The sequence below is a fragment of the Scomber japonicus genome, chromosome 9 (assembly GCF_027409825.1).
Source record: "Scomber japonicus isolate fScoJap1 chromosome 9, fScoJap1.pri, whole genome shotgun sequence".
In the NCBI taxonomy this organism is placed as follows: domain Eukaryota; kingdom Metazoa; phylum Chordata; class Actinopteri; order Scombriformes; family Scombridae; genus Scomber; species Scomber japonicus.
In genome coordinates, this window is record NC_070586.1 from 35,507,904 (window position 1) to 35,535,333 (window position 27,430).

The 27,430-nt window shown below is 40.6% G+C and overlaps 1 protein-coding gene across 1 annotated transcript; it reads left to right on the forward strand.

Moving 5' to 3' along the window:
* Positions 1-1,936: 1,936 nt before the first annotated feature.
* On the forward strand, positions 1,937-26,450 carry LOC128364991 (uncharacterized). The gene is made up of 23 exons (XM_053325608.1): positions 1,937-1,943; positions 2,068-2,277; positions 2,624-2,701; positions 3,260-3,430; positions 4,296-4,378; positions 4,608-4,701; positions 5,245-5,280; positions 5,391-5,600; positions 5,969-6,046; positions 6,692-6,841; positions 7,498-7,561; positions 12,401-12,456; positions 16,062-16,271; positions 16,618-16,695; positions 17,254-17,426; positions 18,273-18,428; positions 18,585-18,678; positions 19,222-19,257; positions 19,368-19,577; positions 19,945-20,022; positions 20,667-20,816; positions 21,473-21,536; positions 26,384-26,450. The coding sequence occupies exons 1-23, from the start codon at positions 1,937-1,939 to the stop codon at positions 26,448-26,450; spliced, it is 2,553 nt and encodes an 850-aa protein (XP_053181583.1).
* The last annotated feature ends 980 nt before the right edge of the window (positions 26,451-27,430 follow it).

Consider the following 27,430-nt stretch of genomic DNA (forward strand, 5'->3'; position numbering starts at 1 on the left):
GCATTAGGGAATGGATTGCCATACCTGTGCTGTGGAAATGCAGGCCTGAGGAAACATAGGGCCTAGTTTGGTGAAATCATTGAGGGAACATAAGGCTGGGGAACATAGGGATGACCCCTTCAAAATGTGCCGATTGCTTGGACTCCACCTGCTAAACTTCAGCACATCTCTGACTGCTTCTCTCTCTTTAGACCACTCGTTCACCCTGTCCCTGCATGTCCTAATTGCACCCAATTGGACCCTGCACTCCCCACTAAGGCATCCTCCAAGTGTGGGCTTGATCAGACATACAGAATTTGCATATTGGCAAATACAGCATGTTGTCGGATAAGGTAAGTCAGTTCATTTTTTCCCTGTTTTATTTTATGTCATTACATAGCCATCCAATGTACTAATCAAGAAGTCTCAAATTGTGAATGAGGAAGCTCCATTTCTTGATGCTGTGTAACATCTGCAATGAAAACCACAACCACAACCAAAATTTTACTTGTCGGTACCATACAAGGTGGCAAAGGTTACTTATAATTTTTTGAAAGCATCCATTATCCTGTAGATAATATTTTTGTATGATAACCCTTTCTGATTCACAGCTATAATACAGTTATCAGCTGTTGAAGATAACTTCCCCCTTGGAAAAAATGCATTTTAGACATTGGTACATATTTTTGTTTAGGCTCATGTTCAGAATATTTTTCAATGTTTAAAAATATTGTGTTTAGTATCATTTTAAAGGAGACACTTTCATTTAAGCCCTTTTGTGAATCTTTATGACAAGTACAGTGATCACTGGAGCTCATCATACGTTTATTCTCACACGTTTTTCCACAATTTTCAACTAAATCAATTACTTTCTTTTAGTCCTGTGACATCAAGAAACCATTTTTTCCAAGGGGGAAGTTAACTTCAACAGCTGATAACTGTATTATAGCTGTGACTCAGGAAGCGTTATCATACAAAAGTATTATCTACCGACATCTGGTCTGGCCCATGGACTACATTCAGTGAGCGAGTGACATTTCACAGTAGAGTTGTGAAAGGAGCAATTCATCCTGGTACTGTGATTAGTGCAATATTTGCTAGATTTGTGGTAAACATAAGCATGCATTATAGGGCCTATAGGAGTGCAGTTTTTATAGCAAGCTAATGAGAACCAGGTGCTTTTGAAGTCGTCTATTTGCCTGCGTTTAATTTCAGTCTCCGTTTGTTAAAACGACAACATGCCTCTACCCGGTGTTAACATGTTACATGCTTTGTATAAAGGTATGTCTGTCTTAGAGGGTGGTGACCCAGGCTGAACAATACACAATAAACCTGGTTATTATATGTGAATTAACACAGTTATATGTACAAAACCAAAACAATTACCAAGAAACCAGAAATACAAGTATGTATCATCACCTGCTTGATTTCATTGCCATATGTAAAAACAGTATTTTAGTCTGCATCTGGATATTCCTTCTTATGTTTCTGGGGAATCTGCATTTGTAGAATGTGTGAATATCCTGCAAAAAACATGCGTTCCATGAGTTATCTCTGAAAGGTGGCCGAGTAACATAATTACAGGCAAGGGCTGGATGACTGTCTCCTCCTTCCTATGAAAATGAGGAGGGAGCTTCAGGTCCAAATAAATACCAGCTTTCAGACAGCTAAAGGAACTGTATCTTTGCAGGTCATTCAGACAGACTTCAGGAAAAAACTCTGAACCAGGTAAGTGCTGCACATTACTGTAGTCAGAGGAGAGTAATTGTCTGTACTGCAGGTGAAAGAATAGAAAGGAGTGTGGTTCAGACCTGCTCTATATGTAAAGAGCGTTGAGATTACTTTTGTTGTGATTTGGCTCGATATAAATAAGGATAGATTGATTGATTGTGTTTTTGTTCTTTTCAACTGTATATATTTCATTTCAGCCTTCATAACCACAAGCACAGCAAACACAATGGCAGGTTAGTACACTGTTTATTGCACTGTAAGAACACAAAGTATCAAAAATTACGGGATTTTTATAGCACAACGTATTTCCTCTAAGGACTAAAAGCTCATCAATTTATAATGTCTTTTTATCTACAGATGCAAGCTTTAAGAAGGAGTTCCTGGAAACGCACAATGCCTACAGAGCACAGCACAGCACAAAGCCATTGACCTATAATGACGAGCTGAATGCTGCAGCTCAGAAGTGGGCAGATCACCTGCTTAGCATCAACTCTCTTGGGCACAGTAACACGAAAGATGGAGAGAATGTCTATAATATGTGGAGCTCTACACCTCTTAACCTGACAGGTGGGTGATACACACAACCTGACAGTTTTCTACAAATCTAATCACATTCATTCCAAGTTGATGGCTGGTTGATTTATTTGTCCACCTGTTAGCCTTTCAAAATTACAATACATCTCATAAAGTGAGAATAAGTGACAAGAAGTGTTGCAAGAATAACATAAATATTCTTCTTTTAAAAATGAAAAGTTGAATAAGCAATAAAACACACCTTTGTACACTGAGAGGTTTTGCAGCCTAGCTTGTGCTGCTACAACCTGTAGTTCATGGAGGCTAAAGTTTACAAACTCATATTGTTTGTGTTCATGATTTGATATTAATGCCTATTTTCCACTCTGTCATGTTTAAGGGAAAGAAGCTGTGGAATCATGGTACAATGAGATAAAGGATTACAACTGGGGCAGACCTGGATTTGCTAGCAATACTGGTAAGGAAAAAGATGAGTTCCATACACGTGCCACAAATAGAGATAGATTAAAATATTGTATTGAAATATGTAGTTAGTAAAAATGTATCGCTTCATATTTATATTTATGAAGTGAAGGTACAAGTGTGTTGTGTGTACTAGTTATACTAGTACTAGTGTTGTGTGTACTAGTTATAATCAAAGTTAGTTTTATGAATTTCAAAAGTAGTTGTACAATATTATGATGGGATTTTGCTGAAGATTACAACCAACTGAATACACCTCCCCTGACCCTTTCCTTTCAAGTGTGTATGAGAACCTACAGTGGCAATGAAATTTGCAAAGAACTATGTAGTCATAAAGGACTCATTCTAAGGTAATGAAGACAGAACAAATCTAATTTTCAGGTGATATACACTGATTAAAATATACTTATGATATTTTATATTCCATTTCTGCCAACTCTGTTTCAGTAGATGCCATACAATTCTACACACTGCACCTTTAATAGAAAATATGTTTTTTAGAAACACAGCACCACACTTTGATAACACTGTATTGCTGTGTTTCTTCCTGCAGGTCATTTTACTCAGGTGGTATGGGCAGAAAGCACTGAACTGGGCGTGGGTCTGGCCACTGATGGCAAAAAGGTCTTTGTTGTCGGGCAGTACCGTCCAGCTGGTAACATGAACATGCCAGGATACTTTGAGAAAAACGTCCACCCAAAAGGTAACATAGATACAAAGAAGAGTTTTACATAATGTAAAGAGTTTTACATAATTTATGTCTGCTCAGAAGAATAAATACATACATTGAGCTGCTATTTCTATGTATTTTATTCTTATCTAGTGCAGGTTTCATGATGGCACATCTTACCTGTATTTGTCTTTTTTTTCAGCATAGAGGCCGAGCAATTTACACCTGGCAGAGAAGTCGATGGAGCAGAAAAGACTTGAGCAAGACCAAAGAAAACCTGCACACTATTGTAGAAAACATAGACCATCTCTGCAGCCCCCATACACTATTACCAACTAGCCCATTACTAAATACTCCATGCTGTAAAAGAAAAACATCAAATAAAATGCTTACTACATCTTAAGTTGTCCTGATTCAGAATGATTTTAATTAACTGAGGTGCAATGTAGAGCTTGTACATCATTGTGGCACTGATGATTTTAAAACGCACAACATGCACAAAAAACAGCTATCTATGAGCTTACACAGATTCACTATAAAAGCTTATAGTTAGTTTTTATTCAGTGTAAATTTACCATTGATGTATATAATCTGATGTGTTTTTTAAACTACTTAATTAAAAAGAAATGTGGAAATACACTGCTCAAAACAATTAAGGGAACACTTAAATCACACACTTGATTCAAAATCACACCGAAAATAAAAGCAGAAAACTGAAATCAGAGCTGATCAAGCTTGTGTGAATTTCATCATGCCAATTCATAAGGTGACACTCTTGTGTGTGTGGCCCCCACATGCCTGTATGCACTCCTGAAATCGTCTGGGCAAATGGTGTCCCGGGGAATCTCCTCCCAGACCTGACCATTAGTGAGCTACTGGACAGTCCTAAATCAATGGTATCAATGCCTTCGTCATCCAGGAACTGCCTACACACACTGGCCACATGAGACAGGGCATTGTCCTGCACCAGGAGGAACACAGGGCCCACTGCACGAGTGTAAGGTCTGACAATCCCTCTGAGGATTGCATCCCGGTATCTAACAGCAGTCAGGTTACTGTTGGCAATGACATGGAGGTCTGTGCGACACAGAGGTCTATGTGGTCTGTGCGACCCTCCAAGGATATGCCTCACTGACCCACCGCCAAACCGGTCATGCTGGATGATGTTACAGGCAGCATAACGTTCACCACAGCATGTCCGCACTCTTTCACACCTGTCACATGTGCTCAGTGTGAATCTGCTGTCATCTGTGAGGAGAACGGGGCTCCCATGGCAAACCTGCCAATTTTGGTGTTCTCTGTCAAATGGTCAATCGAGCTGCACGGTCTGTTTGGACAGTAGCCTGCTTGAAGTCATTTTGTAGGGCTCTAGCAGTGCTCCTCCTGTTCCTCCTCACACAAAGGAACAGATAATCGTCCTGCTGATGGGTTGATGTCCTTCTATAGCCCTGCCCAGCTCTCATCATATAACCGCTAGTCATCTTGTTAGGTTTCTGGGGAGTCCTTGATGAAACAGGCAAATATTATTTGGATTTGCATCTGCAGAATGTGGGAAGATCCTGCAAACAAAACTTTGAGTTATTTCAAAAAGGATAGGAGGCTAAGTGAAATAATTAAAGGGAAGGGCTGGGTGTCTGTCTCCTCCTTCTTATGAAAATGGGGAGGGAACTTCAGGTCCAAAAAAATACCAGCTTTCAGACAGCTAAAGGAACTGTATCTGTGCAGGTCATTCAGACAGACTTAAGGAAAACACTCTGAACCATGTAAGTGCTGAACCTTACTGTAGTCACAGCAGAGTAATTGTCTTTACTTCCGGTGGATACGCCTTCAGCATGATGAAATTACTCTGTATTCTCATTTGATTTCAGCCTTCATAGCCACAAGCACAGCTAACACAATGGCAGGTTAGTACACTGTTTTTTGTACTGTAAGAACACAAAGGTATCATCATTTCAGTGATTTGTAATTGCATAACATACTTCATCATCGATTTATTATGTCTTTTTTTCTACAGGTGCAAGCTTTAGGAAGGAGTTCCTGGAAACCCACAATGCCTACAGGGCACAGCACAACGCAAAGCCGTTGACCTATAATGACGAGCTGAATGCTGCAGCTCAGAAGTGGGCAGATCACCTGCTTAGCATTAGCTCCATGGGGCACAGTGACACGAAAGATGGAGAGAATGTCTATAATATGTGGAGCTCTGCACCCCTTAACCTGACAGGTGGGTGATACACACAACTTGACGGTTTTCCATCCTTTAATCAATTCATTCTTCTATCAAATCTAATCGCATTCATTTAAAGTTGATCACTGGTTAGTTCATTTGTTCACCTGCTAGCCCTTCAAAATTACAATGTTTTTCAAAGTGAGAATAAGTAACTTTTGCAAAAATAATATAAATGTTCTTCTTTTGAAAATGAAAAGTTGAATAAGCAAGAAATCACACACTTTTGAATGTCAGTACACTTTCAGGGGGGGCTAGCTTGTTCTGCTATAACCTGTAGTTTATGGTGGCTAATGTTTGCAACTCATATTGTTTATGTTTATAATTTGCTATTAATGTCTATTTTCCACTCTGTCATGTTTAAGGGAAAGAAGCTGTGGATTCATGGTACAGTGAGATCAAAGATTACAACTGGGGCAGCCCTGGATTCAGTGGCAATACTGGTAAAAATTAAATAAAAATTAATTAATTAAATTAAATTTTAAAAAAACACATGAGTTCTGTACACATTCCATGAATAGAGATAGGTTAAAATATGTGATTGAAATATGTAGTTAGTAAAAATGTATTGCTTCATATTTATATTTATAAAGTGCAGGTACAAGTGTGTTGCTCTGCACTAATTTGTTGAGGACTAATTATAATCAAAGGTTAGTTTTATAATTTTCAAAAGTAGCTGTACAATATTATGATGGGATGTTTTCCAATAGATCTGACACATAGACAAGTCCTAATGCATTTAGTGGCATCTAGTGGTGATGCTGCAGATTACAACCAACTGAATACACCTCCCCTGACCCTTTCCTTTCAGGTGTGTATAAGAACCTACAGTGGCAATGAAATTTGCAAAAAAAAACTATGTAGTTATAAAGGACTCATTCTAAGGTAATGAAGACAGAACAAATCTATTTTTCAGGTGATATACACTGATTAAAATATACTTATGATATTTTATATTCCATTTCTGCCAACTCTGTTTCAGTAGATGCCATACAATTCTACACACTGCACCTTTAATAGAAAATATGTTTTTTAGAAACACAGCACCACACTTTGATAACACTGTATTGCTGTGTTTCTTCCTGCAGGTCATTTTACTCAGGTGGTATGGGCAGAAAGCACTGAACTGGGCGTGGGTCTGGCCACTGATGGCAATAAGGTCTTTGTTGTCGGGCAGTACCGTCCAGCTGGTAACATGAACATGCCAGGATACTTTAATAAAAACGTCCACCCAAAAGGTAACATAGATACAAAAAAACAAGTTTTACATAATTTATTGTCTGCACAGAAGAATAAATACATAACAACCCAAGGCTGCAACTTTACATGTGTGCAACTCCAAAGGGAAAACAAGAAACATTAGTTTTAAAAATGTTTAAGATGCATCAAGACCAGTAGTTTTGAAATACTTGATTACTTCCATTTGATGACATTTTATACTATAAGTATACATAACTTTTATTTGACAGCTTGTAGTTGCTAATTACTTTTAATATGAACGTTTCACATACATAATGATGTGCTTATATATATTTTAAAAATCTATTCATAAACATCTAAATACAAAATGAAAACTATTCAACTGAGCTGCACTGTGACAACATTAAAATGTCCTTTACAGTTACATATTAGTAGTACAGCAACTCAGTCTTAATTCTGCTGAAAGTGAGCTGTGCTCAGGGCTCCAGTGCAATGGCCAATGAGATAACTGGGACAGCTGATCAAATGAGTATCTTCATCACTCAGTGACTTCGTCACTCCTGGGTCCATACAGTCACTTTTCGATTGCAATCAATTTCAGTCAGCTGCTATTTCTATGTATTGTATTCTTATCTAGTGCAGGTTTCATGCTGGCACCTCTTACCTGTATTTACTGTCATTTTCTCCGGCATAGATGGAGCAGACAACACCACTAGTGAGAAGCCTGGAGCAAGCCCAAAGAAAACCTGCACGCTATTGTAGGCCATCCCTGCAACCCCCGTACAGTATTACCAAATACCAAGTAAATCAAATAATATCAAATAAAATACTTACTACATCTTACATTGTCCTGATTTGGTGTCCAATCTTTCAGTTGTCTTTAGACACTCATACTGTGCCAGATCTGTGGAAAAAGTCTATTATACCTGCACTTAAGATCTCTTGTCCATCTGTCAACTATGATTTTTGTTCATGAAATTGTGAACTTGCTTAAGTCAGAAGTTGCTCCTCATCTTAATCCCTTCCAGTTCACCTACAGGCAAGGTTACAATACGATACAACCTCATCTGTTGGTCCAGAAGCTGATTGCCATTAAGGTTAACTCCTTCATCATTAAATGTCTCTATTCCTTCTTAACAAATAGGACTCAACAAATGAAAGTAAACGGCTCCCTTTCTGTGCTAAAAAAGTGCAGTACTGGTATGACCCAAGGTTGTGTCTGCTCCCTTTATTATTTATTTTGTACACTAGACAGCCCAATAATTACATTATCAAATATTCTGATGACACCATAATTTTAAGCTAGCTAGAAAGCCAGTGATTGCATCTCTGTGTATCTCAAGGAAATCACTGCCTTCAAGGACTGGTATGACAGGCACTATATATTGCTTGATACCAAAAAGACAAAAGAAATTAAAGCTGCAAGCAGCGATGATCGGGCCCAAGCTCCCCCACGCACCGCCCCGTACGCGCATGCCGGTGCATGCTGCAGTTACACGGCAGACACAGCGGGCACGTAGACGTCTTTCCCCGGGCTCGTAATGAACATTGTGTGATGGGGCTAAGGCACATTGCATGTGTCCACTAGGTGGCGCTAGAGATCACCCACCAATTACATGTCATGTTGCAGTGTCTGATGTGGAGAACACATCCTGTAAATTTCATGTAAATAGGATAATGTTTGTCATATGAGGCTGACTTCCTGTGTCCAGTAGGTGGCGCTGTGTATATGAAGCAGTATTGATGCATAGATGTGTTCAGGGCGGGACCCTCTACATGTGTGATCAATTTGGTGTAGGTGGGACAATGTCTGTAGGAGTTATAAGGACTTCCCGCTTTATGGCGAAGCATCGAAATTGTTTGCACAGCCACGCCCAACAGGAAGAAGTCATAAAAAAGCTTTTGATAACTTGTCATCTCCAATGTCTCAAGATGATTGTGTGTGAATTTGAAGTGGATGGGATGGAATCTCTAGGACTAGTTTGTTCAAATATGAGGCCTGGAGATGACCAAAAAACTCACTAAGATATAGAATTTTTCCCAAGATGGCCGGCTTCCTGTTGGACTTTGGGTATGGGTCCAAATAACAAATTTTGTGCGTCTGGAGATGATACATAAACCTACCGAATTTCATTCTTCTATGTCAATCGGGAAGGCTGAGGTTCAATTTTGAAATATTTAAGGGTGCGCTATTGAGCCATTTAGTCACGTCCATCCCATTGAAGTATATAGGATGTTAAATGAACCCACTCCAGACGTGTGTGTTGAGTTCGTTACCGTGGAGGCATCCTTTGCCCCTGAAAACTGTAATCGTATTTTCATGGCGTTGAATGTGTTGTCATGGCAACGGTATTTGATGATGGGTCATGAGTTGCAGAATGTAGCATCGCCAAGGTCTTATGTCTCAGCTGAGTTAATTTCAGGTATAAATACTTAAGATTATGGGAGTAATCAGTGAAAGACTGAAGCAAGTGACTTCCTGTTGCCAGTAGGTGGCGCTATGACTGTCACTAAATATGAGACTGTACATGTGTTCAGACCGGGACACTGAACAAGCATATTAAATTTGGAAAAGCTCAGACCATGTGGAGTCAAGTTATGAGGGTTTGAAATTTCATGGCGAAGGATCTAATGGTGAAGGAAATTGTCGGCGCCGCCACGGCCAAACCGGATCCCTAATCAGAAAGTTTTTGATAACTTTTCATCTCCAATGTCTCAAGATGTTTCTGAGTGAATTTGAAGTCGGTCGGATTAAATCCCTAGGACAAGTTCGTTAAAGTATGAGGCGTGGAAATCGCCAAAATCGCACATATTTTTCAAAATGGCCGACTTCCTGTTGGAGTGACGTCATGGGCCCCCCAGACTTTTTTGTGCGTCTGAACATGATACACATATATACCAAATTTCGTTCATGTACGTCAATCTTTCACGTTTTTATATTCAATAGGGGGTGCTATTGAGCCATTTTGCGACGGCCATTTTGGCGAACCATAAAATATCAAATTTTTCGCCGGGTCTGAAAGGCGTTCGTTTTGACAGAACGAGAATAATAATAATCGGTACAATTACAATAGGGCCTTCGCACTGTAGTGCTTGGGCCCTAATTATCCTTGAACCCAGGGAAGTTACAGACCATGACCCTGTGTTCGTGAATGATAATAATGTATTTGTGCAAGTGCCTTCCTTCAAATATTTGGGTATTATGATAATAAGTTTAATTGGAATGTTCATGTGGATTGTCTATGCTCCATATGCTAATACTCCACTTACTTCAACGACTCCAATTGTTTGGTGTCCGAAAAGAAATAATTCTAACTTTCTATCAGGCGGTGACAGAAAGCATTATCAGATATGGTATGGCTGTCTGGTTTGGATTTCTTACTGTTCAGAATAAGACCAGACAACTGAATATTACAAAAACCGCCTTCAAAGTGATGGGAATAAACCCAATGTGGCCTTTGCAGTCCCTATATGAAAGCAGTGTTGTCAAACAGGCAGGCAGAATCCTGGATGGCTCTTCTCACTTTATTTTTAGAATATGAGTTGTTGCCTTCAGGAAAGCACTTTCGATCCATCAAATGTAAAGGCAAAAATACATAATTTCATACTTCAAATACTGTAAAACGAAGGGGGAAAGTTTTGTGTAAAATCTACAGTTTCAGCTAATGTACTGTAGCATAGCATTGCTTGGACTCCAGTAGTCTCATCAGTGCATCCTGGCTTAATCCACTGCAAGTTTTTCAAGCCGGGATGAGGAGGTGCAATTATGTCAAGTGTACACTTACTAGAGCTGGGTATCGTTTAAAAAACAACGATACCAGTACCAATCCAAATACCCTTAAAGTGATACTGATACCAATTGAGTGCTTCATTCGATCCATATTCTGTGCACTTGCCTTTACCGGCATAACAGGTGTGTAGTGTAGCCACACTTTATTTATTTTTTTTTTGGGGGGGGGGGCTTTTTTGTGCCTAGCTGGCAGAGAGGCCGACAGGAAACAGGAGAGAGAGAGTGGAATGACCTGCTGCATAGGTCCCTGGCCACGGACACTATGATTATGTGGCATGCATGCACTTGAATCACTCGACCACCAGGGCGCTCCAGTGTAGCCACACTTCAGAGTGTTTAGCATCGATTGCAGGTATCGTTTGACGGGAGATGTTTTCTTTTTTTAATGTCGTTAATCGTACTGCTCAATGACTCACTCGCTCAAAACCACTGCCATGGATTGCTGTTACAATCAACCTCTGTAAACTGTGCTCAATGTACAGCATGTGTTGGTATGGCAAGAGAGTTTAGATAGATAGATAGATAGATAGATAGATAGATAGATTTTTTAACAGACTTTCTGATAGACTTTTGTCATTGTAAGTAGACAATGAATTGAAGCTTGATAAGTGCAATTTCAGGAGTGGGAACACACACCAATTACACCCCTTCCGGCTCCTATATAAACAGACCTAACAGCTACCCCCTCGTTCACTCTCGCTTTCGAGTTTCCTCCCCCCTGCCCTCTCTTCTGTTCTTCTCTCCTCTCTCACAGGTTCCTAGGGGTTCGTCACTGCCCGGGCGCAGCGGTGGATCCTTCATCCGACCTCCCCACACCACATCAAGAATCACCGTATCAAGAATCACTCCGCATCAAGAATACACAATTCATTCAAATTCTGTCAATAAATCTGTTAAAACGTATCTCGTTGGTGATGTGTTCCTTGCTCGTGAAACTCCATTTGAGCAATCCAACTACAGCATAAAAAATATAAAATATGTACACATAACACTATTATACACACATACGAACCCAAACACATCTCACCCATACCCATGACCACATACACATTTACTGTCTGCACCGATTGTTGTGACTCACCTTCAATGTCCCAACGTTCTGCAGCTTCAGTGCTACTCCTGTTTCTGCAGAGTGTCGTTCTTCTGTATGTCAAACCGTTAAAACAAAGCAGTGCTTTAAGCAAACAATTGTACAATACTGTCTGAGTCAATACTTTTCAACTGAACTCAAAGATTATTGAGCAATGGAGTATTTTTTTGCTTGTCATGCACTTTATGTGCTGTACGTTTTGTGCGCTAAACAGTTTATTTCTCACCGCAAAAACTGTGTAATACTTCCAAAGAAAAGAGTATTTCACATTTTTCTATTTAATGCAAGCATGAAGCAGACATTTTGTTACCTCAGGGTCATTGCACTTCTGGTGCAGCCATCGGAAACAATTTTGGGTTAAGTATCTTGCCCAAGAACACATCAATTGTTGGTGTGAATTTCAACTGCTTTTAATATTTTTAAACATTGAAAAATATTCTGAACAAAGAGATTAATGTGACTTAATGTAGTTTAATGTGGCTGAGGTTGATAGGGAATGCATCCTATGCAGGAACCATTGGCAGTTCGGTCGCTGATGTTGGGGTCCGTTTGTGGATGTAATGGCGGCCGGACAGAGAGTGCGAGTTTGGTGTGGTGGAGAATTATTTGGACTGTTGAAGCAGCTGAGGAGGGGAGAGTTGAAGCTGCTGCTCCAGTGGCTTTGTCTGTTGCTTCCCTGTTTTTTTGTCCTCGGCATGCGTCCCGGCATGTGCGCAGCGGCTCCGCCGGGATGCTCGGCTGCGGTCTGCTGCTGGGTGACGAGAGGAGAACCGGTTTCCTGTGAATCTTCAGTCGAGTCGGACGGGTTGATCGGCAGTTCGTGATCCGTGGTGAGTTCGCTCTTAGAGTAGTAATCCTAGCATTTGTTCAAGTTTTGTTTATGCAATTATGCGGGAAGTAAGATCTGTTACTGGGATGACCATGAAAGCTTGACTAAGACTGCCTCCACATGAAACTCGAAAGCTAGAGTGAACAAGGTGGAAGCTGTTAGGTCTGAACGAGAGCTGCCAGCACTCTGCTTCAACTGAAACATCCGCCACCGGGATTCCAGCGCCCCGCTTTCTCATCATTGAGGTACCAGGATAACCCATATTTTACTACACTGATCCTTCCAGGTCATTTCTCCCGGGCAGTGACACCAGGATGTCATTGCCCCCAAGTGCTACTCCTGCAACTTCATCAGACAGAACCATGCATCGTTCTCCGCCAAATGGCCAGCTGAGACCACCCCCTTTCATACGTTTAACATAAACTACCTGTCGTTCTCTCTCGTCACTTTGACCATTACATAATCAACGCCCCTTTCTTACGTTCAACGTAACCTACACTTCGTCCTATCTCATCACTTCTACAATTTCATTATCAATACCCCTGTCACACGTTCAAAGTAATATATATGTTGTCCTATTTCGTCACCATAACTATTTCATTATCGACGCCTCTTAGAGCCACCTGCTGTCTATTGCATCTTCAGTCCCGTCGCTTCTGTCTTCCTTCTCACTGAACCAATCATGTCTCGCCGAGGTTCGCTTGTGGCTCCACCTCCTCTCTAACTGGAACGTTAACTCCTTCTGTTACGATGATCAACTGACCAACTCCCTTGACATCCAGCTACACTGATGCCGCTCCTTCTGCTGATTTTGGGGGTTTCTACAACAGTAGATGGTTAGCATCAGAATGGCCCCCAGAAATTGCCAGGTCGCTTCCTCCGCCTCTTCGAAATCTACCCCATAATAGCTGCCGCAGTTCTATGGAGACATGAATAGTCTAGTTAATCCATTCTTATACACTCTGATAATCTCAGTCATTGACATCATTAACAAGGGTCGCTCCTACTTCTCTTCAGTCATGCCATTCATGCGTCGCTCACGTGGCACTCCGTCACTAACCAATATATATTCCATGCTGCCCATGTCCCAGGCCACCATAATACCATCGCTGACTCTCTCTCTCATTTTATGTTCCAGAAATTCAGAAAGAATAAGAAAGCACGTCTCAAATAATTGGAGCTTTTTGGGGGTTCGTCACTGCCCGGGCGCAGTGGCGAATCCTTCATCCCACCTCCCCACACCACATCAAGAATCACCGTATCAAGAATCACTCTGCATCAAGAATACACAATTCATTCAAATTATGTCAATAAATCTATTAAAACGTATCTCGTTGGTGATGTGTTCCTTGCTGTTGAATCGAAGCTTGATAAGCGCAATTTCAGGAGTGGGAACACACACCAATTACACCCCTTCCAGCTCCTATACAAACAGACCTAACAGCTACCCCCTCGTTCACTCTCGCTTTCGAGTTTCCCTCCCCCCTGCCCTCTCTTCTGTTCTCTCCTCTCTCACAGGTTCCTAGGGGTTCGTCACTGCCCAGGCGCAGCGGTGGATCCTTCATCCGACCTCCCCACACCACATCAAGAATCACCGTATCAAGAATCACCGTATCAAGAATCACTCCGCATCAAGAATACACAATTCATTCAAATTCTGTCAATAAATCTGTTAAAACGTATCTCGTTGGTGATGTGTTCCTTGCTCGTGAAACTCCATTTGAGCAATCCAACTGCAGCATAAAGATATAAAATATGTACACATAACACTATTATATACACATACGAACCCAAACACATCTCACCCATACCCATGACCACATACACATTTACTGTCTGCACCGATTGTTGTGACTCACCTTCAATGTCCCAACGTTCTGCAGCTTCAGGTCTACTCCTGTTTCTGCAGAGTGTCGTTTTTCTGTATGTCAAACCGTTAAAACAAAGCAGTGCTTTAAGCAAACAATTGTACAATACTGTCTGAGTCAGTAGTTTTCAACTGAACTCAAAGATTATTGAGCAATGGAGTATTTTTTTGCTTGTCGTGCACTTTATGTGCTGTACGTTTTGTGCGCTGCACAGTTTATTTCTCACCGCAAAAACTGTGTAATACTTCCAAAGAAAAGGGTATTTCACATTTTTCTATTTAATGCAAGCTTGAAGCAGACATTTTGTTACCTCAGGCTCATTGCACTTCTGGTGCAGCCATCGGAAACAATTTAGGGTTAAGTATCTTGCCCAAGAACACATCAATTGTTGGTGTGAATTTCACCTGCTTTTAATATTTTTAAACATTGAAAAATATTCTGAACAAGAGCCTAAACAAAGATATGAACCAATGTCTAAAATGCATTTCCAAGGGGGAAGTTAACTTCAACAGCCGATAACTGTATTATAGCTGTGACTCAGGAAGCGTTATCATACAAAAGTATTATCTACCGGCATCTGGTCTGGCCCATGGACTACATTCAGTGAGCGGGTTGACAGCGGGTGACATTTCACAGTAGAGTTGTGAAAGGAGCAATTCATCCTGGTACTGTGATTAGTGCAATATTTGCTAGATTTGTGGTAAACATAAGCATGCATTATAGGACCTATAGGAGTGCAGTTTTTATAGCAAGCTAATGAGAACCAGGTGCTTTTGAAGTCGTCTATTTGCCTGCGTTTAATTTCAGTCTCCGTTTGTTAAAACGACAACATGCCTCTGCCCGGTGTTTACATGTTTTCTTTGTATAAAGGTATGTCTGTCTTAGAGGGTGGTGACCCAGGCTGAACAATACACAATAAACCTAATTATTATCTGTGAATTAACACAGTTATATGTACAAAACCAAAACAATTACCAAGAAACCAAAAATACAAGTATGTATTATCACCTGCTTGATTTCATTTCCATGTGTAAAAACAGTATTTTAGTCTGCATCTGGATATTCCTTCCTATGTTTCTGGGGAATCTGCATTTGTAGAATGTGTGAATATCCTGCAAAAAACATGTGTTCCGTGAGTTATCTCAGAAAGGTGGCCGAGTAACATAATTACAGGCAAGGGCTGGATGACTGTCTCCTCCTTCCTATGAAAATGAGGAGGGAGCTTCAGGTCCAAATAAATACAAGCTTTCAGACAGCTAAAGGAACTGTATCTTTGCAGGTCATTCAGACAGACTTCAGGAAAAAACTCTGAACCAGGTAAGTGCTGCACATTACTGTAGTCAGAGGAGAGTAATTGTCTGTACTGCAGGTGAAAGAATAGAAAGGAGTATGGTTCAGACCTGCTCTATATGTAAAGTGCATTGAGATTACTTTTGTTGTGATTTGGCTCGATATAAATAAGGATAGATTGATTGATTGTGTTTTTGTTGATTCTTTTCAACTGTATATATTTCATTTCAGCCTTCATAACCACAAGCACAGCAAACACAATGGCAGGTTAGTACACTGTTTATTGCACTGTAAGAACACAAAGTATCAAAAATTATGGGATTTTTATAGCACAACGTATTTCCTCTAAGCACTAAAAGCTCATCAATTTATAATGTCTTTTTATCTACAGATGCAAGCTTTAAGAAGGAGTTCCTGGAAACCCACAATGCCTACAGGGCACAGCACAACGCAAAGCCGCTGACCTATAATGACGAGCTGAATTCTGCAGCTCAGAAGTGGGCAGATCACCTGCTTAGCATCAGCTCCATGGGGCACAGTGACACGAAAGATGGAGAGAATGTCTATAATATGTGGAGCTCTGCACCCCTTAACCTGACAGGTGGGTGATACACACAACCTGACAGTTTTCTACAAATCTAATCACATTCATTCCAAGTTGATGGCTGGTTGATTTATTTGTCCACCTGTTAGCCTTTCAAAATTACAATACATCTCATAAAGTGAGAATAAGTGACAAGAAGTGTTGCAAGAATAACATAAATATTCTTCTTTTAAAAATGAAAAGTTGAATAAGCAATAAAACACACTTTTGTACACTGAGAGGTTTTGCAGCCTAGCTTGTGCTGCTACAACCTGTAGTTCATGGAGGCTAAAGTTTACAAACTCATATTGTTTGTGTTCATGATTTGATATTAATGCCTATTTTCCACTCTGTCATGTTTAAGGGAAAGAAGCTGTGGAATCATGGTACAATGAGATAAAGGATTACAACTGGGGCAGACCTGGATTTGCTAGCAATACTGGTAAGGAAAAAGATGAGTTCCATACACGTGCCACAAATAGAGATAGATTAAAATATTGTATTGAAATATGTAGTTAGTAAAAATGTATCGCTTCATATTTATATTTATGAAGTGAAGGTACAAGTGTGTTGTGTGTACTAGTTATACTAGTACTAGTGTTGTGTGTACTAGTTATAATCAAAGTTAGTTTTATGAATTTCAAAAGTAGTTGTACAATATTATGATGGGATTTTGCTGAAGATTACAACCAACTGAATACACCTCCCCTGACCCTTTCCTTTCAAGTGTGTATGAGAACCTACAGTGGCAATGAAATTTGCAAAGAACTATGTAGTCATAAAGGACTCATTCTAAGGTAATGAAGACAGAACAAATCTAATTTTCAGGTGATATACACTGATTAAAATATACTTATGATATTTTATATTCCATTTCTGCCAACTCTGTTTCAGTAGATGCCATACAATTCTACACACTGCACCTTTAATAGAAAATATGTTTTTTAGAAACACAGCACCACACTTTGATAACACTGTATTGCTGTGTTTCTTCCTGCAGGTCATTTTACTCAGGTGGTATGGGCAGAAAGCACTGAACTGGGCGTGGGTCTGGCCACTGATGGCAAAAAGGTCTTTGTTGTCGGGCAGTACCGTCCAGCTGGTAACATGAACATGCCAGGATACTTTGAGAAAAACGTCCACCCAAAAGGTAACATAGATACAAAGAACCAAGTTTTACATAATTTATGTCTGCTCAGAAGAATAAATACATACATTGAGCTGCTATTTCTATGTATTTTATTCTTATCTAGTGCAGGTTTCATGATGGCACATCTTACCTGTATTTGTCTTTTTTTTCAGCATAGAGGCCGAGCAATTTACACCTGGCAGAGAAGTCGATGGAGCAGAAAAGACTTGAGCAAGACCAAAGAAAACCTGCACACTATTGTAGAAAACATAGACCATCTCTGCAGCCCCCATACACTATTACCAACTAGCCCATTACTAAATACTCCATGCTGTAAAAGAAAAACATCAAATAAAATGCTTACTACATCTTAAGTTGTCCTGATTCAGAATGATTTTAATTAACTGAGGTGCAATGTAGAGCTTGTACATCATTGTGGCACTGATGATTTTAAAACGCACAACATGCACAAAAAACAGCTATCTATGAGCTTACACAGATTCACTATAAAAGCTTATAGTTAGTTTTTATTCAGTGTAAATTTACCATTGATGTATATAATCTGATGTGTTTTTTAAACTACTTAATTAAAAAGAAATGTGGAAATACACTGCTCAAAACAATTAAGGGAACACTTAAATCACACACTTGATTCAAAATCACACCGAAAATAAAAGCAGAAAACTGAAATCAGAGCTGATCAAGCTTGTGTGAATTTCATCATGCCAATTCATAAGGTGACACTCTTGTGTGTGTGGCCCCCACATGCCTGTATGCACTCCTGAAATCGTCTGGGCAAATGGTGTCCCGGGGAATCTCCTCCCAGACCTGACCATTAGTGAGCTACTGGACAGTCCTAAATCAATGGTATCAATGCCTTCGTCATCCAGGAACTGCCTACACACACTGGCCACATGAGACAGGGCATTGTCCTGCACCAGGAGGAACACAGGGCCCACTGCACGAGTGTAAGGTCTGACAATCCCTCTGAGGATTGCATCCCGGTATCTAACAGCAGTCAGGTTACTGTTGGCAATGACATGGAGGTCTGTGCGACACAGAGGTCTATGTGGTCTGTGCGACCCTCCAAGGATATGCCTCACTGACCCACCGCCAAACCGGTCATGCAGGATGATGTTACAGGCAGCATAACGTTCACCACAGCATGTCCGCACTCTTTCACACCTGTCACATGTGCTCAGTGTGAATCTGCTGTCATCTGTGAGGAGAACGGGGCTCCCATGGCAAACCTGCCAATTTTGGTGTTCTCTGTCAAATGGTCAATCGAGCTGCACGGTCTGTTTGGACAGTAGCCTGCTTGAAGTCATTTTGTAGGGCTCTAGCAGTGCTCCTCCTGTTCCTCCTCACACAAAGGAACAGATAATCGTCCTGCTGATGGGTTGATGTCCTTCTATAGCCCTGCCCAGCTCTCATCATATAACCGCTAGTCATCTTGTTAGGTTTCTGGGGAGTCCTTGATGAAACAGGCAAATATTATTTGGATTTGCATCTGCAGAATGTGGGAAGATCCTGCAAACAAAACTTTGAGTTATTTCAAAAAGGATAGGAGGCTAAGTGAAATAATTAAAGGGAAGGGCTGGGTGTCTGTCTCCTCCTTCTTATGAAAATGGGGAGGGAACTTCAGGTCCAAAAAAATACCAGCTTTCAGACAGCTAAAGGAACTGTATCTGTGCAGGTCATTCAGACAGACTTAAGGAAAACACTCTGAACCATGTAAGTGCTGAACCTTACTGTAGTCACAGCAGAGTAATTGTCTTTACTTCCGGTGGATACGCCTTCAGCATGATGAAATTACTCTGTATTCTCATTTGATTTCAGCCTTCATAGCCACAAGCACAGCTAACACAATGGCAGGTTAGTACACTGTTTTTTGTACTGTAAGAACACAAAGGTATCATCATTTCAGTGATTTGTAATTGCATAACATACTTCATCATCGATTTATTATGTCTTTTTTTCTACAGGTGCAAGCTTTAGGAAGGAGTTCCTGGAAACCCACAATGCCTACAGGGCACAGCACAACGCAAAGCCGTTGACCTATAATGACGAGCTGAATGCTGCAGCTCAGAAGTGGGCAGATCACCTGCTTAGCATTAGCTCCATGGGGCACAGTGACACGAAAGATGGAGAGAATGTCTATAATATGTGGAGCTCTGCACCCCTTAACCTGACAGGTGGGTGATACACACAACTTGACGGTTTTCCATCCTTTAATCAATTCATTCTTCTATCAAATCTAATCGCATTCATTTAAAGTTGATCACTGGTTAGTTCATTTGTTCACCTGCTAGCCCTTCAAAATTACAATGTTTTTCAAAGTGAGAATAAGTAACTTTTGCAAAAATAATATAAATGTTCTTCTTTTGAAAATGAAAAGTTGAATAAGCAAGAAATCACACACTTTTGAATGTCAGTACACTTTCAGGGGGGGTAGCTTGTTCTGCTATAACCTGTAGTTTATGGTGGCTAATGTTTGCAACTCATATTGTTTATGTTTATAATTTGCTATTAATGTCTATTTTCCACTCTGTCATGTTTAAGGGAAAGAAGCTGTGGATTCATGGTACAGTGAGATCAAAGATTACAACTGGGGCAGCCCTGGATTCAGTGGCAATACTGGTAAAAATTAAATAAAAATTAATTAATTAAATTAAATTTTAAAAAAACACATGAGTTCTGTACACATTCCATGAATAGAGATAGGTTAAAATATGTGATTGAAATATGTAGTTAGTAAAAATGTATTGCTTCATATTTATATTTATAAAGTGCAGGTACAAGTGTGTTGCTCTGCACTAATTTGTTGAGGACTAATTATAATCAAAGGTTAGTTTTATAATTTTCAAAAGTAGCTGTACAATATTATGATGGGATGTTTTCCAATAGATCTGACACATAGACAAGTCCTAATGCATTTAGTGGCATCTAGTGGTGATGCTGCAGATTACAACCAACTGAATACACCTCCCCTGACCCTTTCCTTTCAGGTGTGTATAAGAACCTACAGTGGCAATGAAATTTGCAAAAAAAACTATGTAGTTATAAAGGACTCATTCTAAGGTAATGAAGACAGAACAAATCTATTTTTCAGGTGATATACACTGATTAAAATATACTTATGATATTTTATATTCCATTTCTGCCAACTCTGTTTCAGTAGATGCCATACAATTCTACACACTGCACCTTTAATAGAAAATATGTTTTTTAGAAACACAGCACCACACTTTGATAACACTGTATTGCTGTGTTTCTTCCTGCAGGTCATTTTACTCAGGTGGTATGGGCAGAAAGCACTGAACTGGGCGTGGGTCTGGCCACTGATGGCAATAAGGTCTTTGTTGTCGGGCAGTACCGTCCAGCTGGTAACATGAACATGCCAGGATACTTTAATAAAAACGTCCACCCAAAAGGTAACATAGATACAAAAAAACAAGTTTTACATAATTTATTGTCTGCACAGAAGAATAAATACATAACAACCCAAGGCTGCAACTTTACATGTGTGCAACTCCAAAGGGAAAACAAGAAACATTAGTTTTAAAAATGTTTAAGATGCATCAAGACCAGTAGTTTTGAAATACTTGATTACTTCCATTTGATGACATTTTATACTATAAGTATACATAACTTTTATTTGACAGCTTGTAGTTGCTAATTACTTTTAATATGAACGTTTCACATACATAATGATGTGCTTATATATATTTTAAAAATCTATTCATAAACATCTAAATACAAAATGAAAACTATTCAACTGAGCTGCACTGTGACAACATTAAAATGTCCTTTACAGTTACATATTAGTAGTACAGCAACTCAGTCTTAATTCTGCTGAAAGTGAGCTGTGCTCAGGGCTCCAGTGCAATGGCCAATGAGATAACTGGGACAGCTGATCAAATGAGTATCTTCATCACTCAGTGACTTCGTCACTCCTGGGTCCATACAGTGACTTTTCGATTGCAATCAATTTCAGTCAGCTGCTATTTCTATGTATTGTATTCTTATCTAGTGCAGGTTTCATGCTGGCACCTCTTACCTGTATTTACTGTCATTTTCTCCGGCATAGATGGAGCAGACAACACCACTAGTGAGAAGCCTGGAGCAAGCCCAAAGAAAACCTGCACGCTATTGTAGGCCATCCCTGCAACCCCCGTACAGTATTACCAAATACCAAGTAAATCAAATAATATCAAATAAAATACTTACTACATCTTACATTGTCCTGATTTGGTGTCCAATCTTTCAGTTGTCTTTAGACACTCATACTGTGCCAGATCTGTGGAAAAAGTCTATTATACCTGCACTTAAGATCTCTTGTCCATCTGTCAACTATGATTTTTGTTCATGAAATTGTGAACTTGCTTAAGTCAGAAGTTGCTCCTCATCTTAATCCCTTCCAGTTCACCTACAGGCAAGGTTACAATACGATACAACCTCATCTGTTGGTCCAGAAGCTGATTGCCATTAAGGTTAACTCCTTCATCATTAAATGTCTCTATTCCTTCTTAACAAATAGGACTCAACAAATGAAAGTAAACGGCTCCCTTTCTGTGCTAAAAAAGTGCAGTACTGGTATGACCCAAGGTTGTGTCTGCTCCCTTTATTATTTATTTTGTACACTAGACAGCCCAATAATTACATTATCAAATATTCTGATGACACCATCATTTTAAGCTAGCTAGAAAGCCAGTGATTGCATCTCTGTGTATCTCAAGGAAATCACTGCCTTCAAGGACTGGTATGACAGGCACTATATATTGCTTGATACCAAAAAGACAAAAGAAATTAAAGCTGCAAGCAGCGATGATCGGGCCAAAGCTCCCCCACGCACCGCCCCGTACGCGCATGCCGGTGCATGCTGCAGTTACACGGCAGACACAGCGGGCACGTAGACGTCTTTCCCCGGGCTCGTAATGAACATTGTGTGATGGGGCTAAGGCACATTGCATGTGTCCACTAGGTGGCGCTAGAGATCACCCACCAATTACATGTCATGTTGCAGTGTCTGATGTGGAGAACACATCCTGTAAATTTCATGTAAATAGGATAATGTTTGTCATATGAGGCTGACTTCCTGTGTCCAGTAGGTGGCGCTGTGTATATGAAGCAGTATTGATGCATAGATGTGTTCAGGGCGGGACCCTCTACATGTGTGATCAATTTGGTGTAGGTGGGACAATGTCTGTAGGAGTTATAAGGACTTCCCGCTTTATGGCGAAGCATCGAAATTGTTTGCACAGCCACGCCCAACAGGAAGAAGTCATAAAAAAGCTTTTGATAACTTGTCATCTCCAATGTCTCAAGATGATTGTGTGTGAATTTGAAGTGGATGGGATGGAATCTCTAGGACTAGTTTGTTCAAATATGAGGCCTGGAGATGACCAAAAAACTCACTAAGATATAGAATTTTTCCCAAGATGGCCGACTTCCTGTTGGACTTTGGGTATGGGTCCAAATAACAAATTTTGTGCGTCTGGAGATGATACATAAACCTACCGAATTTCATTCTTCTATGTCAATCGGGAAGGCTGAGGTTCAATTTTGAAATATTTAAGGGTGCGCTATTGAGCCATTTAGTCACGTCCATCCCATTGAAGTATATAGGATGTTAAATGAACCCACTCCAGACGTGTGTGTTGAGTTCGTTACCGTGGAGGCATCCTTTGCCCCTGAAAACTGTAATCGTATTTTCATGGCGTTGAATGTGTTGTCATGGCAACGGTATTTGATGATGGGTCATGAGTTGCAGAATGTAGCATCGCCAAGGTCTTATGTCTCAGCTGAGTTAATTTCAGGTATAAATACTTAAGATTATGGGAGTAATCAGTGAAAGACTGAAGCAAGTGACTTCCTGTTGCCAGTAGGTGGCGCTATGACTGTCACTAAATATGAGACTGTACATGTGTTCAGACCGGGACACTGAACAAGCATATTAAATTTGGAAAAGCTCAGACCATGTGGAGTCAAGTTATGAGGGTTTGAAATTTCATGGCGAAGGATCTAATGGTGAAGGAAATTGTCGGCGCCGCCACGGCCAAACCGGATCCCTAATCAGAAAGTTTTTGATAACTTTTCATCTCCAATGTCTCAAGATGTTTCTGAGTGAATTTGAAGTCGGTCGGATTAAATCCCTAGGACAAGTTCGTTAAAGTATGAGGCGTGGAAATCGCCAAAATCGCACATATTTTTCAAAATGGCCGACTTCCTGTTGGAGTGACGTCATGGGCCCCCCAGACTTTTTTGTGCGTCTGAACATGATACACATATATACCAAATTTCGTTCATGTACGTCAATCTTTCACGTTTTTATATTCAATAGGGGGTGCTATTGAGCCATTTTGCGACGGCCATTTTGGCGGACCATAAAATATCAAATTTTTCGCCGGGTCTGAAAGGCGTTCGTTTTGACAGAACGAGAATAATAATAATCGGTACAATTACAATAGGGCCTTCGCACTGTAGTGCTTGGGCCCTAATTATCCTTGAACCCAGGGAAGTTACAGACCATGACCCTGTGTTCGTGAATGATAATAATGTATTTGTGCAAGTGCCTTCCTTCAAATATTTGGGTATTATGATAATAAGTTTAATTGGAATGTTCATGTGGATTGTCTATGCTCCATATGCTAATACTCCACTTACTTCAACGACTCCAATTGTTTGGTGTCCGAAAAGAAATAATTCTAACTTTCTATCAGGCGGTGACAGAAAGCATTATCAGATATGGTATGGCTGTCTGGTTTGGATTTCTTACTGTTCAGAATAAGACCAGACAACTGAATATTACAAAAACCGCCTTCAAAGTGATGGGAATAAACCCAATGTGGCCTTTGCAGTCCCTATATGAAAGCAGTGTTGTCAAACAGGCAGGCAGAATCCTGGATGGCTCTTCTCACTTTATTTTTAGAATATGAGTTGTTGCCTTCAGGAAAGCACTTTCGATCCATCAAATGTAAAGGCAAAAATACATAATTTCATACTTCAAATACTGTAAAACGAAGGGGGAAAGTTTTGTGTAAAATCTACAGTTTCAGCTAATGTACTGTAGCATAGCATTGCTTGGACTCCAGTAGTCTCATCAGTGCATCCTGGCTTAATCCACTGCAAGTTTTTCAAGCCGGGATGAGGAGGTGCAATTATGTCAAGTGTACACTTACTAGAGCTGGGTATCGTTTAAAAAACAACGATACCAGTACCAATCCAAATACCCTTAAAGTGATACTGATACCAATTGAGTGCTTCATTCGATCCATATTCTGTGCACTTGCCTTTACCGGCATAACAGGTGTGTAGTGTAGCCACACTTTATTTATTTTTTTTTTGGGGGGGGGGGCTTTTTTGTGCCTAGCTGGCAGAGAGGCCGACAGGAAACAGGAGAGAGAGAGTGGAATGACCTGCTGCATAGGTCCCTGGCCACGGACACTATGATTATGTGGCATGCATGCACTTGAATCACTCGACCACCAGGGCGCTCCAGTGTAGCCACACTTCAGAGTGTTTAGCATCGATTGCAGGTATCGTTTGACGGGAGATGTTTTCTTTTTTTAATGTCGTTAATCGTACTGCTCAATGACTCACTCGCTCAAAACCACTGCCATGGATTGCTGTTACAATCAACCTCTGTAAACTGTGCTCAATGTACAGCATGTGTTGGTATGGCAAGAGAGTTTAGATAGATAGATAGATAGATAGATAGATAGATAGATAGATAGATTTTTTAACAGACTTTCTGATAGACTTTTGTCATTGTAAGTAGACAATGAATTGAAGCTTGATAAGTGCAATTTCAGGAGTGGGAACACACACCAATTACACCCCTTCCGGCTCCTATATAAACAGACCTAACAGCTACCCCCTCGTTCACTCTCGCTTTCGAGTTTCCTCCCCCCTGCCCTCTCTTCTGTTCTTCTCTCCTCTCTCACAGGTTCCTAGGGGTTCGTCACTGCCCGGGCGCAGCGGTGGATCCTTCATCCGACCTCCCCACACCACATCAAGAATCACCGTATCAAGAATCACTCCGCATCAAGAATACACAATTCATTCAAATTCTGTCAATAAATCTGTTAAAACGTATCTCGTTGGTGATGTGTTCCTTGCTCGTGAAACTCCATTTGAGCAATCCAACTACAGCATAAAAAATATAAAATATGTACACATAACACTATTATACACACATACGAACCCAAACACATCTCACCCATACCCATGACCACATACACATTTACTGTCTGCACCGATTGTTGTGACTCACCTTCAATGTCCCAACGTTCTGCAGCTTCAGTGCTACTCCTGTTTCTGCAGAGTGTCGTTTTTCTGTATGTCAAACCGTTAAAACAAAGCAGTGCTTTAAGCAAACAATTGTACAATACTGTCTGAGTCAATACTTTTCAACTGAACTCAAAGATTATTGAGCAATGGAGTATTTTTTTGCTTGTCATGCACTTTATGTGCTGTACGTTTTGTGCGCTAAACAGTTTATTTCTCACCGCAAAAACTGTGTAATACTTCCAAAGAAAAGAGTATTTCACATTTTTCTATTTAATGCAAGCATGAAGCAGACATTTTGTTACCTCAGGGTCATTGCACTTCTGGTGCAGCCATCGGAAACAATTTTGGGTTAAGTATCTTGCCCAAGAACACATCAATTGTTGGTGTGAATTTCAACTGCTTTTAATATTTTTAAACATTGAAAAATATTCTGAACAAAGAGATTAATGTGACTTAATGTAGTTTAATGTGGCTGAGGTTGATAGGGAATGCATCCTATGCAGGAACCATTGGCAGTTCGGTCGCTGATGTTGGGGTCCGTTTGTGGATGTAATGGCGGCCGGACAGAGAGTGCGAGTTTGGTGTGGTGGAGAATTATTTGGACTGTTGAAGCAGCTGAGGAGGGGAGAGTTGAAGCTGCTGCTCCAGTGGCTTTGTCTGTTGCTTCCCTGTTTTTTTGTCCTCGGCATGCGTCCCGGCATGTGCGCAGCGGCTCCGCCGGGATGCTCGGCTGCGGTCTGCTGCTGGGTGACGAGAGGAGAACCGGTTTCCTGTGAATCTTCAGTCGAGTCGGACGGGTTGATCGGCAGTTCGTGATCCGTGGTGAGTTCGCTCTTAGAGTAGTAATCCTAGCATTTGTTCAAGTTTTGTTTATGCAATTATGCGGGAAGTAAGATCTGTTACTGGGATGACCATGAAAGCTTGACTAAGACTGCCTCCACATGAAACTCGAAAGCTAGAGTGAACAAGGTGGAAGCTGTTAGGTCTGAACGAGAGCTGCCAGCACTCTGCTTCAACTGAAACATCCGCCACCGGGATTCCAGCGCCCCGCTTTCTCATCATTGAGGTACCAGGATAACCCATATTTTACTACACTGATCCTTCCAGGTCATTTCTCCCGGGCAGTGACACCAGGATGTCATTGCCCCCAAGTGCTACTCCTGCAACTTCATCAGACAGAACCATGCATCGTTCTCCGCCAAATGGCCAGCTGAGACCACCCCCTTTCATACGTTTAACATAAACTACCTGTCGTTCTCTCTCGTCACTTTGACCATTACATAATCAACGCCCCTTTCTTACGTTCAACGTAACCTACACTTCGTCCTATCTCATCACTTCTACAATTTCATTATCAATACCCCTGTCACACGTTCAAAGTAATATATATGTTGTCCTATTTCGTCACCATAACTATTTCATTATCGACGCCTCTTAGAGCCACCTGCTGTCTATTGCATCTTCAGTCCCGTCGCTTCTGTCTTCCTTCTCACTGAACCAATCATGTCTCGCCGAGGTTCGCTTGTGGCTCCACCTCCTCTCTAACTGGAACGTTAACTCCTTCTGTTACGATGATCAACTGACCAACTCCCTTGACATCCAGCTACACTGATGCCGCTCCTTCTGCTGATTTTGGGGGTTTCTACAACAGTAGATGGTTAGCATCAGAATGGCCCCCAGAAATTGCCAGGTCGCTTCCTCCGCCTCTTCGAAATCTACCCCATAATAGCTGCCGCAGTTCTATGGAGACATGAAT